We start from the raw sequence: 17855 nt of genomic DNA on the forward strand, positions 1-17855 counted from the left end.
ATCAATGAGCGCAGGAAAGAATTCCCAGTGCATCATTCCCATTGTTACTCGAGTAGAACCCTCGCATCCACGCTCGTAGTCTGTATAGTGTATAATTATACAGGGTTTAATCTCTGCTGTGGAAGTTTCAATGAAAGATCTCTCGAGGGACTCTACTTTGACTAGGCGCTCACCAAAGTGGAACAGCATTATAGAAGATCTAAATTAAAAGGGATTTTAGAACCATTTAAAGCTTGGGATATATTTATAAAGAATGTCCAATAGGGGGAAGATGGTGTTAAGGTAATGGTTCCATCAGTCCAAGTGTTTAAATATTCAAAATGGAGTATTAATTGTGGGATTACTCTGTTGCTTTTTGTTGTCACAAATGATTTTTCAAAAAATTGAATTTGTATAAGGCAATTTTGGTATGAGAATATCATTGCTGTTTTTTAATTGTTAATTGTTTCCAATTCTTTAGTAATGAAATCGTTTTGAAGAATCACTTTTCGGCAATTCAAAATAAAGATTGTGAGGTACACAGTTTGGGTTTTTCTAGAATAAAGAGGAAGAATTTCCAATGAACTGAAAGAGGATTAAAACTTATTAAACAAATTTTTTCACTTTGGATTTCTTTGAGCGTTACTAGTATAGTGGGTACAGGAATTGGGTATGCATCAAAAGATCGTTGAATTTTTTGTAAACTCTACAAATTTATTGTTAACTGCAAATATCATAGTTTAGAATGATACCTAAGCAATGTAGATTGGATGTTGTACTTGAAATACCGAGTTCTCTTTGAATGCTAGAAAAATGGTGAATTCGGCGAACTGAGGATGAGTAATGAAAATAGTTAAAAGTCTGTAAATATTTGTCATGGGTTTTTTTTGCGAAAGTCATTATACTTATAGCGGAAACATAGTATACGGCTAATAGCTCAAAATTTTGGTTTTCGATTCTGATTTGTAAGTTTCTATTAGTTAAATGAATCATGTTGCTGATCTAGCTCATTTGGCAGACTATTAGGGTCGAATTGTGCTATATACACGAAATAATTCCAATACAACGAATGAGGGGTTAAAATCACAGTATCGTTTTCCCAAGTGTCCCAAAACTCAAAATTTATAACGATTTGAGGGAAAATGTCTCCGTGATTTTCTTCAAAAGTTTTCTTTATTTGATAAATTGTAACGAGTCTATCTTGAAACAAAAAGTACATTAATGGAAGCGTTTTAGTTGTTAATTAACTTATTGTTCATTTCAAAACTATGTATAAAAGTATTTAAATGTAAAAAAAGGATAAAAAAGGGTGTGTCAATTATTTCTGAAAAGAGGATTATTGACAACGATTGATATTTATAGATAATATATCGATCGGATTCACTTAAGCAAAATCGAAGTAGGGGAAGAGTGCAGGCAATAGCTAGATAGACATAGTTGCGATTACATAGTTGAAAATGGATTATAAGAAATAAAAAGCAAGGAAGGAATCCACACATGTCTCTTACAGGAAAAGTCAAAGTCTAATAAAATTTTTCTTCAGACGCTTTGAAACAATTTTGTATTCGACTCCAATGTTTACAAAAGTAATTGTGTCATCAATCAGGGCTCTTAACAATGACAAGTATTGAAAATTTGAATGCGGTACGTCCAAGTCTATAATGTCACTGAAGTAGAAGGATGCAACTCTAATAGTTACAGTAGTTTTTAAATCGGAAATACTTGATGATAATATTTGTCCGGTGTATTGTCCAAATTGAATGAATAAAGCATTAGGCTGTTTTATGAATTTGGGTTGCATAGCATAGCATCCTTGAGGTGTATCTAAACAAGATATTGATTAACTTATAGAGTCTAAAACAAATAATTTTTTTTATTTTTGAGACAAATTATTTTTTATGAAAAAGATGATTTTTTTATTAACAGCTTTAAGGAGGTGCCACCACACTTCGAATGGTTGCATCATTTTGTGGTTGTGGTTGATGTGACGCCAGATTTGGGTATTCTACTTTATTATGTTCTGTATGACAATGCTCATCAATTTTATTTTCTCTTGGTTGATCCTCAACGCATTTGTAAGTTTTTTCTATTGTGCTGTAAGGTTGATAATTACTAAGCGGTAAAAAATGGTTGTTGTTCTGTGGGGCCGACGGTTTGGTTTCGTTAGAGAATACCGGTGTAAAGAACGATAAGATACAAAGATTATATGTTGCTACTAATAGAATTTTCCAAAAACCCAATGTTTTGTTGAATATTTTGTGGATTTCGAACGCTCTTATGATTGTTACGATTACATCAGTTAAGAATTTTATGCACAAGAAACAAGCAAAATAAACTCCAATTTTTTTCAGATAAAAAGTGATGATTCCAAAAGTGCCTTTGAACTGGTCTGTAAAAAATGTAGGTGAAAGAAGAGAATCTAGATAAATTTGTCTGTTAATTCCCATTGCCGACGCATAGATATCTTTTTGAGAATAGTCTATGCTTCTTCCTTCTAGAACTTCTCTTGAAATTTTTGTCAAAACAGATTTTGAAGCTTCCGAATGCAAGATATTGTCCCAAAACGATTTAAGTTGATTTGGTGTGTAAATTCCGGCACGTTGCGATTCGTAACCGGTAATTTTTGGAAAAGAACTAATAACTCTTGAAGAGAATATTTTTGGCGGTTGTAAAGGAACAGGTGCTGGCATCAAATGGTACCGTGAATTTTCATTATCAATATCTAATTGGTAGGCATTTTTGTAGCCTCCAACACAATCTACTTCGTTTGCAAAAGGGTAGGTTTGTCGAGTAATTGGGTCGACGAACATTGTCCTACTATCATAATGAATAGGAATCCAATAATGAAAGGAAAGTCTCATCACAGAAAACAACCGCTTCAAGCAAGAGCTCTTCATCAAAGAAACGGAACTACAAGAATTGCAAATAAAATTTGAGAACCTCAAAATGGAGAGCAATGAGAAGGAAAAAAACTACCAGCGATGACTACTGGAGACGTCAGTATGTGATTACAAAACAACTTCAGAAGACTGAAGACAGCAATCTAAAACAATTGAATAAGGTGTACATCCAAAAACATCTAGAAATCACATCAGCGAATCAAAAGCTCGCAATTGAAAATAAGAAGCTAAATCGCGAATTAAGAAAACTGAAGGACAAGAAAACTCGGAAAAATAAACGAGAAGAAAGACGCAAACTAGAAGCCAAAAAGAAAACAGACAGAAAACCTGTGGAAATGGCGGCATCATCACCTGTGGAACTGACTATACAAATTGAAGAAGTTGTGGAAGTGTTTGATATATTGGACGACGGCGACAGTCCTGTAACGAGCCCGGTCATCCTACCGCCTGAATTTTTCAACTGACATGGGCGCCGCCCTTTGCAAATCTTTTGTACCTATCGCCATTTGCGATAAACTTTATATACAAATGATACTATCGCCCTTTGCGACAAATTCTATAGCATACCATTATCGCCCTTTGCGATTAATTTTATAACTGTCTGAACCTGTAGTAACTCATTTACATGTCCCAAGCACAATAAAATTACATACGATGCAGTATATTTCTTTCTTTTAATCATTTTCTTTTCTATCTTAAAAATCGGGGTGAGCTGTAGTATTACGAGAGCCGTTACAAATGAACGGATAATTAACCCCGCATTAGAGCGAACATATTTAGGCGCTAATTAACTATTCTTTCAACGCGCGCTAAACACTAACGCTTGTTAAGACTACCAGTACACAAGTATTTAAACAACTCAGTTCGACTTATTTAAATAACACAACTTTAGGCCTGGATCTCCTCGCTTATATCCAGGATAGAAAATGTACGTTGTTGAACGTAGGCGGCCTGTAAAACCACAGTTTCTTTTGATTTAAATTACTTCTGCTTTTGACAGTTGCAATGCAGATCTTTCCCCCCCAAGTTCAATAAAGATGAAGCAGATTGCTTCAGGGGAAAAGACAATAGAGTCTCATAAAAATCCCCCAAGAAAACCATAATTGTTGCGGTTTTAGAAGAGGGGAAAAGCAGAAAACAGGCGCCTACGAAATCAATAATTGATGCTCTCAGCTTTTTAGATTTTTATTATTTTTTGGAGTTTCAATAATTTCTCCGTGAGATAAAAAAGAGTTAATTCTCTTGCCTTCTCGGCCAATAGGAAAATTAAGAAGCACCTCACTATGAACGTGAGTTTGTGATTCGCTCCCTATCGGCCCAAACAGAGCTGAGAGGAATTAATTGTTTCTCTCAGCGAAGTGGGACGGAATAAAATTAGAGAGACAGAAATCACTCCCAGAAGCAAGCAGCAGACAACTGCTTTCATTTTTCTCAAAATTTAACTTCACTTTAACAATAAAATAGTCGAACAAAATTGAATAATAACTTAGACAAATAATTCCAGATTTAATTTTATAACTTTCTTTTTCGACAAATAACATAACTGAAGAAACACCCAAGTGAACGATCGCCCAGCAGTTCACCTCCATTTCACCACTACACAACTGGTAACTAGTAAGCTGTAATTTTATATTTACTCTTTTATAAATTAAATACTTTCAGCCCCCCAACTATTTTAAATTGAGACTTATAGCACAGACAGGTCTTAGGCATATATCTTTGCCTTCGATTTGTTATATCTTTTGTCAAGTTTGACTGGCATACATAAAGAGATCCCGTATTGTGTGATCTGTAAGAGCCCAGCCAAATTTGATAGAATTACAATTAACGTGACAACGCAATCGAAATTGTTTCTTTTAATGAACAAAACAAAACGTTTTTGGAGTTGGCAAACATTTTGTGTTAATTTTTCAAGCTGCTATCCAAGTTTGGGTAAAAAGTTTTTGGTCTATCTCATTTTGAAAAATGACCTGATTATCAATTTAGGTGGAAGTGCTCCTGTACGTATGACAACCAACATACTTGTCAACTTTTTTTGGTTTTACAAATGTCAAAATTGGGCAACACAAATTTGCTAAAATATAAAGATGTCTCCATTAAGGTAACCTTTCTTCAAGTTTTATAGGTTTTTAAACCAATATTTGTTCCAGGACTGCAACCTGTAATTTGCAAGATTACATGACAACAATACCGAGTGCGTTCCTCTCAACTGCTCCCATTTCATATAGAAAAGAGGAATAAACTTCCCAAACTTCCCAAAGAATTTCTTCATCAGGGACAAAGTAACAAAACCCAGGATAATTTTCCTTTTTTCTGTTTCTTAATGAACATCTACATAGTCTTGCTTATAAACCAAAATTTAAACTTTCCGACAAGTATGTTAGCTTTGTTTCTGGACCCGGAGAAACCGATTTTAGCGAAGCAGCAGTTTAAACAGTTGTCTTTTGTCCTATATAATTAATAGAAAAATTGAATGATTGACAGTAAAAAAAACGTACAAAGCAAACTCTGGGAAAATTTTGCCAGTACAATAGGAAAAAAGGTGAGCAGCAGTGACAGTTGGTCCACAGACCTTTACAGTGGAATTCAAACAATTGTCAGAGAGGGAAATTACTTTTTTCTAAGGCACCGATAACGATGGAAGAGCAGAGCCCTCATAAAAGTCAACATGGAGTTCGATTCTAGGGATCTTTTCAACAATTGCCCCCCTTTTGCAAAAGGGGGGGCTATTCTTGAATAGAATTTAAGCGAGCGATTTATTAACCAATCAGAGACGAGTAATAACTTTCCGTGTATGCTCATACTGTGTTAAACTGGATAGAATAAAATGCGCCATGCTAGGGCAATTAGCCGAAATGGAATACAAAGCGAAAAGAATTTCCGACTGGCGGGTCGGTTGGCTTTGCCGCGATAACCGACCCGCGATTTCCGGATTACATCCTACAGCGCGTGAGAGGCATGGCCGTGAACAGCGGTCCGCAATTGCGCTTCAACTGATATTCGGCTATCTAAACTGTAGGCCAAATAATATTGTGGTAAAGTATAGCACAAAAGGGGTGGCGATTCTCTAGTAGGTACCAAAGGGGGGGGGGGGGCAATAGTTGAAAAGATCCGATTCTAGAATGTGCCAGTGACATATTAAAATTCTAGCAAACAAATGCAGCTCATAAGAAAACAAAATTTGAGCTCATAAGCGAATAAGAAAACAAAATTTCAGTTTCAATGTTTCCAAATTTACGGGTCAATGTCTAACAATAAATCTAATCAACAATATCTTGAAAAGGAGGAGGAATTAACCAGGTTGCACAAATTATATCTGAACCTGAAGGACAATGAGCAGCCGTTTGCAACAGACTAAAATTCGGTCCATCATTGCAGGTTCTGTTCGCATAATGATGATATAGTAGCTGCCAAAAGGCTGATTGGCCCTTAAATTACGATTACAGTTTTCTAACGTCGTCTAATGACATTGAATCAACTCAAGTACTATTTGATGAAACAGTTGAACAAATTGAATGGAGAGTAGATTCATTTTTTTTACTCTCGACCAAGACTGCAAAATGTGCCACAGTAATTTTCCGCAATGCTTTCTGTCTTGAAAAGAAATTTTATATACAGTTACATGAGATGATGTCTAATGTCAGACGCTGACCTGGCGTGGACCAGAAGCAGAGTTGCCAGCGAATGGATGGCCCTGGGGACCATCAGTCCTCGTCATTGAGATATCATCTGGCATCCACTCGGGGGAGGACACTCGCCTCCCCCCACCTCCAATCGCCCCTCCTCCCCCTCCACCTCCCCCTCCTGCAGCCGATGTCACAAAGTCTAAAATTTTCGCACCTTAATTTGTCTTGGAACAATCTCTTACCGGTATGCTCAAATTGACACGGCCGCCAGCTTTATGTCAAAAATGAGATAGAGAGATGAGGATTTATCATTGTCCCTAACCATGACTACTTAACTTTAAAAAAAAAACATTTCAATTAATATCAAAGCACTGGCTGGTTCTCACAAGTCTTTAATCTTGAGTTTTGGATTCGGTTAATTTGCAGACAAACCTCATGAAAGATTTATTGCTGTTATTTTGTTCGATTGGACTGAACTAAAATAAGAAAAGGACGTCGATGACCACCTCTTAAGTAAAGAGAGCTAGTCCTATGTAGAAAAGGTCAAATTTTCCAGTCACGTGTTACACAATGCATCTAGATCAGTTACACATCACTTTAGATCAATTCGATCGCCAAGATAGTCGTTACTGGCCCTATTTCGATTTTTGTGATCAGTATGAATGTAAACTTACATTTTCTCCCTTTGTATACACTGCTGGCTAGTGCAGCAGATGACCGCCGTCCCTTCCTCTGAAAGTAACAAAATCTAGTCAGCTAAATTATTAATGGAACAAACTGAACAAAAATGTGCTCTTCGTCACTTTTGGTAAATTAATTATCAACAAATCAATAATTATGAATGCCTGTTTTTAAGTTCCCCAGGCAAGACGGGATGGTTATCTTGCAAGATCTCGCATGAATCGTGCGAAAAAGGGTTATCTTGCAAGATTCTTGCAAGACGATGGCTATCTTGCAAGATCTTCCAAGAAAATCTTGCAAGACGATACATCGTCTTGCAAGATCTTGCAAGAATTTTGCAAGATCTTGCAAGATAACTATTCGATTTCGACAGGGGTTCAAATTCATCAAGAATTCTAGAAATCAATAGATTCTATATCAATAGACCTCTCAACAGATTCCAAATGTTTAAATGTCTAATAGAACCGTTCATAACTTTCATGCTTGACTGAAATTTCATAAGCACAGCCATAAACTTTTTGCTCAGATTAAGAAAACGAATGTGCTTAGAGTTGTTTTCAGCCCTACCAAAATTTTAACTGATCAAATTTTTTAAACTTAGTATGACTGTTAACTGGACTTTCATTTTCACTCCGTCATATTAGCAAATTTTGGGACTATTCACTTTTAATTAATCAGGAGTAAAAATTTTTCAGGATTAGATAACAAAATTGAACTTGTGAAATCAATTTTGTGTTGAACTAAATGCTTTGATCTTGGCCCCCAAAGTACTCATCTCATCAAACGTTGTGCATTTTGTTTACAGTTAGAGCGGTTAAAAACCGTGATTCTGAAAACAATTGTTTCTGATTTTCATTCACACCTGGTGTCCTTGTTCAATTCCACTCATGAGCACAACATAAAAATTGCTCGAAGCAAAGATAAAGCGTTCAAAGTTCAAAGGAAAAGGACATCATTGAGTTGAAGTCTGATCATATTTGACTTTGATCAGCTAATATCTCATCTTAATCTAATGCGTAGTAGCCAAAGTTTGATCTTTAACATGAGTTTCGCCTTTTGTACAGTAAAGCTCGAAGTTATGAAAACAACACTGAAAGTTAGATAAGTCTTTAAAAAACAGAATCAAGTCTTAAGTTGAGTCCATTAATAACTCCCTAAATCCCTAAATAAAAACAAAATACGTCCCTAAATAGGTCTTCATATTGATTCTGTAATTTGGTTTGAACTTGTCTCCTTATACGCATGTTTTTTCACGTATCTCAACTTGTGTAGTTGTTAATCAATCATACTGGATACGGTTATGTAATTCTTTCTACAATTAACAAACAAAAAAAGAGTTTCAACTCAATGCGTACCCGGAGACTAGTCCAAACAAAGTATTTTAAAGGATTACATGTCGACTGTTGGTGTTGTCATAGCTGTTATGTCCACATGTGGAGGAATTATTGCATGGGAGGAAACTCAACACTTCGTCCTCACTCCTGAAATCCACCCTTCCACCACCTCCTCCACCCACTCCACCCTCTACTTCACTTCCACGTCTGCCATAGGCAGCTGCTTGCACGTCTCTTTCAGAGTAGGCGGCTCAAATCACAAATACACGTCACTGTCTCATAACAAAAGAAGGTTAAACTTTCCGTCAACAAATTATAGAATACTCAGCCTCTCGTTTTAATCCAATTGACAAAATATTATTTTGCATCGAGTGGCCAATGTCTGAAAAAATGAGTATACTTACTCGATTTTGTCGATTTTGCGGCCCATTTTTTTTAAGATTATGGATTTTAAATAGTGTTTTGAAACGAGTGACACCAGGCTAATTTGGTGTAATTTTTGTTTGGTTGTCATAGCAATATTGGAGTTGTCTTATCAAAATGAGAGATTTTCACTATTGTTCTTTAAACAAACAAATTTGAAGACGTTTATTTAAAGAACAAGAGAGATACCCACATTTACAAAATTCCCCGAGTTGAAATTATGTTCACAGGCGGTTATTTTGGTAATCTCAAAATGTTTTGATCGAACTTAGTTAAAAAAAAACTAAATTACTTTGATCATCATTGGTATTTACTATATATATTATGAAAAAGCTGTTAAATCGGAAAAAAGACAAATGGCTGCGATGAAAACAGAGATAGAAAGTTTAAATGAAACAGAAACTTGGGACTTAGTCCCAAAAAAAGGACAAAACATTATTACTGGCCGATGCGTGTACAAAATCAAACATGATTGAAACGAAAACATCGATGAGTCTGAAGCTCGTTATGTAGCAAAAGTTTCAAACAAATTGACGGAACTGAATATTCGGATACCTTTGCTTCCACGAGAAAACCTGAAACCTTTAAAATTCTACTAGCTTTATCAGCCATGGAAAACTTCTTTTTAAAACAATTGGATTTAAAATTAACTTATTTGCATCCCAAAATAGACAAAGAAGTCTATCTAGAGCAACCAATAGGTTTTGAAAATTAGACAGCAATGGCAACAAGTTTTTTTGTAAGCCTCAAAAAATCAATATTTGGACTGAAGCAAGCAGTTAAAAATTGGTATCCCGAGCTTTCAACTCTTCTAATTCAGCATGATTTTGAGAGAAGTAAACATGACTACTGCCTTTTTCTGAAATCAAAAAAGATTAAAAAAATTGTTTGTTCTAGCAGTAAGTCCACTAGAATTAAAGTTTAAAATGAACGATATTTCACATCTTTACCTAGCTAAGCGAACTAGTCCAGATATCGTGTGGACGAAAATGTCCTATTACGCTTCTTGAATGACCCAATTGTTGAGCATTTCAAAGCTCAATGCTGGCAGGCGCGTGTTGAGATACCTTCAATATATTAAATCTCTTAGACTCTTTATCCCATCAACCAGCAACAGCACTCTAGTTGACGAAACAGATACAGACTGGAGTGGAAGCGTCAATATAGACGATCAACCAAAGGATACATTTTCAAGCTGGTATACACTGGGGGATCTGTCAGTTGGCAAGCCAAGAAGCAACCAACAGTGTCACTCTCATCCTCTGAAGCAGAATACCAGGGTTTAGCTGCTGCGGTTCAGAACGCCATCTTCTTGCGTGGTTTTCTTAAATAACTATGGTACGAAGAGTGGAAGCCCACAACCATAGGAGAGGACAACCAGGGTTGCATAAAGCTTGCAACTAAACCGGTGATTCACAAATGATCGATGCACATCGACACGAAATATCATTTTATCCGTGAACGAGTTGATGACAACTCAGTCAATATAATCTACACGCCAACAGATGAAACAGATGAAATGGAAGCAGATCTTCTGACAAAATTTTTGCAAAAACAGAAAGTGGAACAACATCGAGAACAACTATTGGGCGAGTACAGAATCTTTCCTAGCGGATACAATCTGAGTGGAGACATTGAATCACAAAAAACTTAGAAAATACCTTACAGCTCAATAACTTAACTTAAATTAAAAAACTCAGAAAGAAAACAAAATTAACAGATTTGTAACCACAACTGCAGTTACGATTTTAGAAAATAAAATGAATCAGTTTTGAACTCTATGTTTGTCAAATGTTGATGTTTATATACAATATAATTGGTAACTTCAACTTTGTGAACGATATCTAGTGAAGAGAAATTTTGCATGTAATTATGAAATAGCACCCACTCACATGTCTCAAAATCGCCTGATTTTTTAAACATCGCGTTTTAATAAATGAACACTGAAAATATTATTTTTTTTATTTCAGACTATATGTACGACTGATTTTGGTTAAAATCTTCAATATTTTTCTCTCTTTTGAAACTCCTAAAATTAATAAATCTTATTCCCTCATTCTCTCTAATATCCTATGAGCTTAAACAGTTTCAAGCGAAAACTTGCCAAAGCAAGCAAAAACTTGCCAACTTGTCCCCCGCATCGGGTTTGTTGCGCTAGCGTGTTAAACTAACAGTCTATGGGCTCAGCTTAACGCTCTAACGAGAACTTGAGAGTGGAGAGATATGATGCACAATTTAGGGGGGTATTCTTTCTAGTGAAATTGTTGTGAGCATATGATGGAGCTTGAAATGACAGCTCAATATAAGAGAGCATAGTAAGACCCCCGCAGTGTGGACCAGTTGGCTCAGTCGAGAGCAAATGATTGCAGTCAATTAAGAGATTGTGGGTTTGCAACCAACAGAGGTCCCAAACCTTACTCTCGCTATAATGGTGTTGACATAGAAACAACACAACGAGCAAAGAAAGGCTCTAATGTGTTTTGTGGCCAGCCATCAGACTGTTGATACGCCAATAGAGTTTTTGGTTGAGATTGTGGTGTCAGCGTTGGCAGTTTTAGCTCTTCTAGATTAATGAGAGTTTTAACATCTAACATTTGAGATTTCCCACATATATAAAAAGCAAACTCAGAACTTGTGATAGAAAAGTTGAAGCTTAAACTTCAAAATGGAACCGTTCAACAATTGTTTTAAGTTGATGACATTTAGTCGGTTAGCAGTGGACTAACCAAGATGGAATTCTCGTTTTTCTGCCTTCACACATACCGCGTCCTTAAAACTGCTAACAGTTTCTATGGTTTTATGACCTTTCGGACTTAATAACAGTGCTCGTGGTATATATTTTGATTGTCTAATGTTAATTTTTTTTAAAAAAATCGACCAGTTCTAAGTGAATATTTGTCAGATGTAATGATAATTTCTCTCGGTTTTCTCCTAGTGCTTGCATCAGTTGCATGCAATCTCTTAGTACAACACAAATTTCGTCAGATAATTTGTCTTCTGTATCAAATTTAATGTAATAATTGCGCAAATTGGCAGACACTGATAGGAACAAACTCCATTCCTTTTACAAAACTCCTAAATATTTGTAGATTCTTGTTTTTTTCAGTTTTTCTATCAGCCGGCTTCATTCACTTACGAAATTTGGCCTTTTCGTTACAATCCTCACAGTTTTGTGCAAGTTTCAACTTTTTATGTTTTGATACGGCTCATACAATTGAAGGACCATAAATGTTTTGAGGTCAATTTCGCCTAGTTTTTATGTTCTTCCCCTTCAACATTTTAAATAATTCCGGTAAACATTCTAAATGCCTTGAACGGAACAATCGTAGCATGGAAGCAATCTTATTAAATTTCCACACATTGGTCAATTAGGTTGACAGTCCTCTCATTGTATGCATTCATGCACTAACAAAGTTTTTGCATTGATTTAGGCAGAAAAACACACATATACTTTGTCACAATTTAAAACATACCCGGCAGTTTGCGGGAAAATAGCCGCGGTTGACTCCAATAAGCATGATTGGGATTGAAAGAATAGAAGATATTGAAAAAATAAAGATTTTTGTACAAAACATTTTCAAGTCCGATTTCTTTTGATGGTATTTCACAGTTGAACATACTTCTGTTTCATAGAGAGAGGCTACACGGGCTGCTATCAATACCAATAAGCATTAGAGATGGTAACTAAGACTTATAGGAACGACGTTCAAATAGCTGGCATCTAAAAGTGGATTTTATGGGTTTATCCCGTTTTAATTCTCACTCCAATTTTTTCAACTGAATATGTTTGTTTTGAATTGCTTTGCTGAGCAACTGTTGTTCCAAATTACTTTTAGTAGTATGAGAGAAGAGAGACACTAACCTAGATAAGTCAAAAAGATTTTAAGCAAAATGTTGAAAAAGCGGCAAAATTAGGTAAAGCGAAACATTATTTTTTTCGACGAAGTAAGAAAACATAGCAAGACAAGTCCTGACGTACAATTCAAAGAATTTTCATTAACTAAACAAAAACCTAGACCTAGAGTGGACTATGAGTGAATTGGGAAAACCATTTCTAGGAAAAATCAGACTAAAAATTAAAAAAAAACAGAAAATCAATGTAAAAAAAACGCATGAGAACAAAAACCATTAGCGAGAAATTGAAATTCGTTTCAAACAATACACTAGGCCTAAATGTACTATGAGTGGATTGGAAAAACCATTTAGAAAATATTCGATCCAAAAAATTGAGCAGAAATCACAGTGAAACAAAAACCAGTAGCGAGAAAGCGAATTTTTGTTCAAACACCGTTTTCTCAATCTACTTTAAAATTAGAGCGAAAAAATTTCACAATGCAAAACCACTTGGTTTTTTCGCTCCATTTCCTGTCTCGACGAGACCAAAATCGCTACTACATTTTGACTTCAAAATTCATGGAAATGAGTGAACAGATCTGAAAAACCTAGCCGGAAGAATTCCGAAATCGATTGCGAGCATAAAAACTTCACAAAAAACCACAATTGCGGCTGACACCACTTCAAATAATTAAACAATTAATCCAATACGTCCGCAGGTCTGATCTAAAAATTGGTGAAGTTCAAACCACTATCACCGAGAGAAACAAATTGCAGCAAAATTTTATGTTTTTGAAAACAGAATAATTAAGACGGCCGAAAACTGATAGGTTGAATGAGCTGACAGGGCTATCAATTGCCCTCAAATAATTGACGATTCTAATCTCAGAGATTGCGAACGCAAACAACATATTAATCTAAGAAACTAAGTTAAGTTTTTCAAAAAAGACTGCTCAAATTTAAGAATCAGAAAACAACTACAATTATATTTCTAATCACTGCAATTAAGACAAAACAACAAATAATTCTTTCTTGATGTATAAATTCTAGACAACATGATTTCATTCTAATTCAAAAATTAAAATATTCATAGAAAGACAAGCAACAGAATAATAATCAAATGCAAAAATCGTTTAAAAACAATACCAAGGCCTGAAAAAATTGCAATAAAAAGTAATACGCGGAAATTTTAGAATATGTTTTCTAGCAAATTCTCAGGACTAATTTATAATAAATGAATTCAATTGCAAACCAAGCAAATGAAGAAAAACTACGAAAATGCTGAAATCATTCAATTTTTAACACCTGAAAAAATCGACTTAACGAATATAATTGTAGGTGCCAGGACAAATTCAGAATGACACAAACTATAATGTGAAGAATGTGGACACAAGTTTAGGAACAAAGTAACAAAAAGACATTCTTCATTTTTGAAAGTTAAAAGTCAAATGTAAAAATGAAGAAAAAGGAATACATTTCATTGTTCAGCATTCGAGACAAAGTAAAGAAACTGAGTCGTCCGAGACATACTCATGAACAGAACGAAGAAAGCAGAATTCAAACAAACAAACTATTCTGCCGAAAAATGATCAATGAATTATTTAGACCGCATTTATGAAAAAAATTATCAATGAAAATTTTTCAAAAACTTAACGCCGAAAAATCATTTATTTTTTTGAAACGAAATTGTCCCTCAAATTGCACAAAAGATCAGTTCTAGCAATTAAAATCAAAATACAAAAAAAACTGAGAAAAGATGGAAAAAAACTACCAAATTCGGACTAGCATATGTACAATTTTATAAAACAAAATTACATCGAGGTGAAAAGAGGCGTGAGTATATGAATTATCAAAGTGAAATCGCTATATTAAATGATTTTTGTACAAAAAGACGGCTGAAAGATCCAAAAATGAAGAAATTACTAGAAAAAAGCCAACAATCAACTAAAAAATCAGTAAATTTGTGCCAATTTTGAACTTTAAACGCATTTTCATTCTCTGCAAAACATTGGTATCAATTTTCAAGGTTCACTTTTCAATATAGCAACAAATAAAAATTATTTCTACAAAAAACCAAATTACAAGCAAAAAAATGTGCCACTTGAACGAATTAAAAAACGGCTAACAACGGTTATCTGTATGTGCCGTTCAGTCAAAAAATACTTTTCAAATTCAAAAAGTCAAACATAGCTGGCAGATTGCCAGAAAATAGCCGCAATAGATTCGTAGATCGGCAGTCTAAAAAAACAGTAAAAAAGACAGACCAAAAAAATCGTCTATTCATTGAAGGCTGATCTGCTATATTTTGATTAAAAATCTGTATAAGTTATTGCTGCCTCTATTAGCTGATCTCAAATAACCTTCATTTAGAGTGACACACACCCATTTGACCTTATCTCTTTGAATAAAAGTAAATAAAAGTCAATTTTAAAGTGAGGAAGTCATTTTTGAGAGTGAGGTAAGTCAAGTGTGACCAAAAGTTTAATCACGCGCATGAACAAAAAAACTCGCTCCACTAAGAGCGAAAAATGACGTCACACATGCAATTCAGTTGAAATTGCATGAACGAATGAACAAAAAGTGGCTGTGACGTCATATGGTCGAAACAAAAATCATGACGACGAAATAAAAAAACATAGCAGGACAAGTCCTGACGTACAATTCAAAGAATTTTCATTGACTAAACAGAAAACTAGACCTAGAACGGACTATGAATGGATTGGAAAAACCATTTAGAAAAAAATCTGATCCAAAAAATCGAAAAAACAGTAAAAATCAAAGTGAAATTGCCGCATGTGAACAAAAAACCACTACCGATAAAGCGAATTTTTGTTCAAACACCGTATTCTCACTCTACTTTAAAATTAGAGCGATAAAATTTCACGCCGCAAAACCACTCGCTTTTTCGCTCCATTTCCTGTTTCGGCGTGACCAAAATCACTGCTCCAATTTGACTTCAAAAATCATGAAAATGTGTGAACAGATCTTAAAAAAAAAGACAGCACCCCAATACAATTCAAATACTTTGAATTGTAAAAAAACCAAGAGAAGGCCAATAATAGCCCCAGCTATCGCTGTGCGGCTATTAATCACTAAACGCAGCGCATGATCAAAAAACTTCTCTCGCTCGGAAAAAATTAGTTGACACGGCAATTTTACTCACTTTCGCTTTTAGGTCAAAACATCGTCTGAACGAATAGTACTTCCGGTAAAAAAAACCAATACTCCTCTTCGTGTCGCAAAAAAAGACAGCGCCCCAATACAATTCAAAATCTTTGAATTGTAAAAAAAAATAAGGAGCGCTATAATAGCCGACCGACAAGATGAGGGCGGCTATTAACAAACGTTTTGCAAAGCAATCAGCATATTTTTCTCACATTAAATTCTTCTTCGGCTCCAAAATGTAATCCATATTACCAGTGCCAATCAAAATATTTTTCAATGTTTATTATTGATTTTAATCAAATTGGCGAAATATACTGTGCCGTTGTTTTCCTTTTAATTACTGTCTAGACTCCCTCGCCAGTTTTAACTGCGACCAGTTTGTCAATACAGCGCCACAATAAATTACAGGTTTTTTCTTTTCACAAGAAACAAGTTTTGAGTTCAACCACTAGTTTTATTATCGCCAGTATGGTGTCAAAGTTCTCTCCTGCAAAATATATTAGCTCTAATCGCTCAAATCTAATCCTTTTTGCCCGACTGTTTGATAACAGCGGCCGAGCTTTTTCGTTTCGCAAATGTCAAAGGTATTTCTTCGCTCGAAGTTCGCTTGTCACGTGATTTGGTCCTAGCGAACACTCCCCCGCCCACGCCCGCCCCTCCCACCCACGTGTCTGGAATGCTGTTGTCCCCCGACTCGTCCGAAGGAGGTCTTTCCAGACCTAGTTTGTTAGAGACTTCATTTCCGGGCATAAAGACACTACTTCGTGTCACCTGAAAGATCAACTTCTTTAAAAATTCCCAACAATTTAATGTGCAAATTTGTGCGTAATTTAGTTACGTAAAAAATAAATGCAAATTTGTGCGTAATTTGTGCGTAAAAAATAAATGCTAATTGCACAGAATTATGGCTGCAATAATTCACGGTGAGTTGCGTACAAAAAAGGCATATGAGGTTTTGAACAGGAAAAATTGAGCGGAGCAGAAATGACCTAAATGAACTGATTAAGTCCATAATCCAATGGCTTTTAGACCATTTTCACATAATGTTAATGGAAGTGAAAATTGAGTTTTTCAGCATATTTTAGCCCATCCAGCACTACAGTCATTTTTCTCAGAACTTTTAGATCATGTAGCAATTCTTGCGTAATTGTCTGGAGAAAGTAAAAAAAAATCGATCTGATTCCACAACTTCTGGTGGAAAAGGTGAGAACTATATTGGAATTCGTTGTGAACAACTGACCTTGAGTCCTGTCATCTGAGCACTCCTCTTTGCCTTTGGAAGTGGCTCAACGTGTCTGTCCATACAGAATCTCTGCATGGGATCGAAGACGTCTTTGAAGGTGGCCTCGTCTGCCTCCAGCTTCATTATCTCCATCTCTATCCGGTCCAGTTCCAGGTTGCGGTTGTTAATCTTGGTCTGGATGGGAACACCAGGGCAAAAAAGATTAAAAATTTGATACAAAAAGAAATGAGAGGAAATGGTTTTACGAAATAACGACCTCTGTTCAGTTTGGGATAGCTATTAATGTTATTCTGCTGATTTTCGATGCATCAGTTTGATCTAAAAACGACATTTAATCCAATTTTGAGAATATAACCCGCTAAGAAACTCAATTATGCGCTTAGTTATGATCTTGTAGACCATGGCGTGTCGCGCGGATTTCAACGCCTTTTCAAATTTCTGCCTTAGATGCTATGACATCTGCAATTTATGAACTGTTTTGGAAAATGGTTAGTGAAAAACCTCATGGTTTTTGTTTGCACTGAGTTCAGTTATATTTCTATCCTGTATGGCTTCGAATTGGTACTTGTGTTGAGTGATGCTATTCATCTCATTGTAGGATCTGTTATTGGACGCATCAGCACAACTCTGTTTCCAAATCTGTTTTCTCTATCCCTATCAAATCTATAAC

At 35.4% G+C, this 17855-nt stretch overlaps 2 protein-coding genes across 2 annotated transcripts in view; both read right to left on the reverse strand.

The window, feature by feature from the left end:
- LOC142354744 (uncharacterized) overlaps positions 1–17855 on the reverse strand; it is a 52127-nt gene that overhangs the window by 22330 nt on the left and 11942 nt on the right. The window contains exons 7-9 of the mRNA XM_075407125.1: positions 8580–8770; positions 7180–7237; positions 6532–6704 (exon numbers count right to left, since the gene is read on the reverse strand). Of these exons, the coding sequence (XP_075263240.1) occupies positions 6532–6704; positions 7180–7237; positions 8580–8770 (422 nt within the window). The remainder of the gene's footprint in view (positions 1–6531; positions 6705–7179; positions 7238–8579; positions 8771–17855) is intronic.
- Positions 16249–17778, reverse strand: LOC142354745 (uncharacterized). The gene is made up of 3 exons (XM_075407126.1): positions 17729–17778; positions 17183–17359; positions 16249–16713 (listed from the first exon to the last, which is right to left on the reverse strand). The coding sequence occupies exons 1-3, from the start codon at positions 17771–17773 to the stop codon at positions 16462–16464; spliced, it is 474 nt and encodes a 157-aa protein (XP_075263241.1). The 5' UTR covers positions 17774–17778; the 3' UTR covers positions 16249–16461.

Source organism: Convolutriloba macropyga, chromosome 15 (assembly GCF_964194025.1).
Source record: "Convolutriloba macropyga chromosome 15, txConMacr16.3, whole genome shotgun sequence".
Lineage (NCBI taxonomy): Eukaryota > Metazoa > Xenacoelomorpha > Acoela > Convolutidae > Convolutriloba > Convolutriloba macropyga.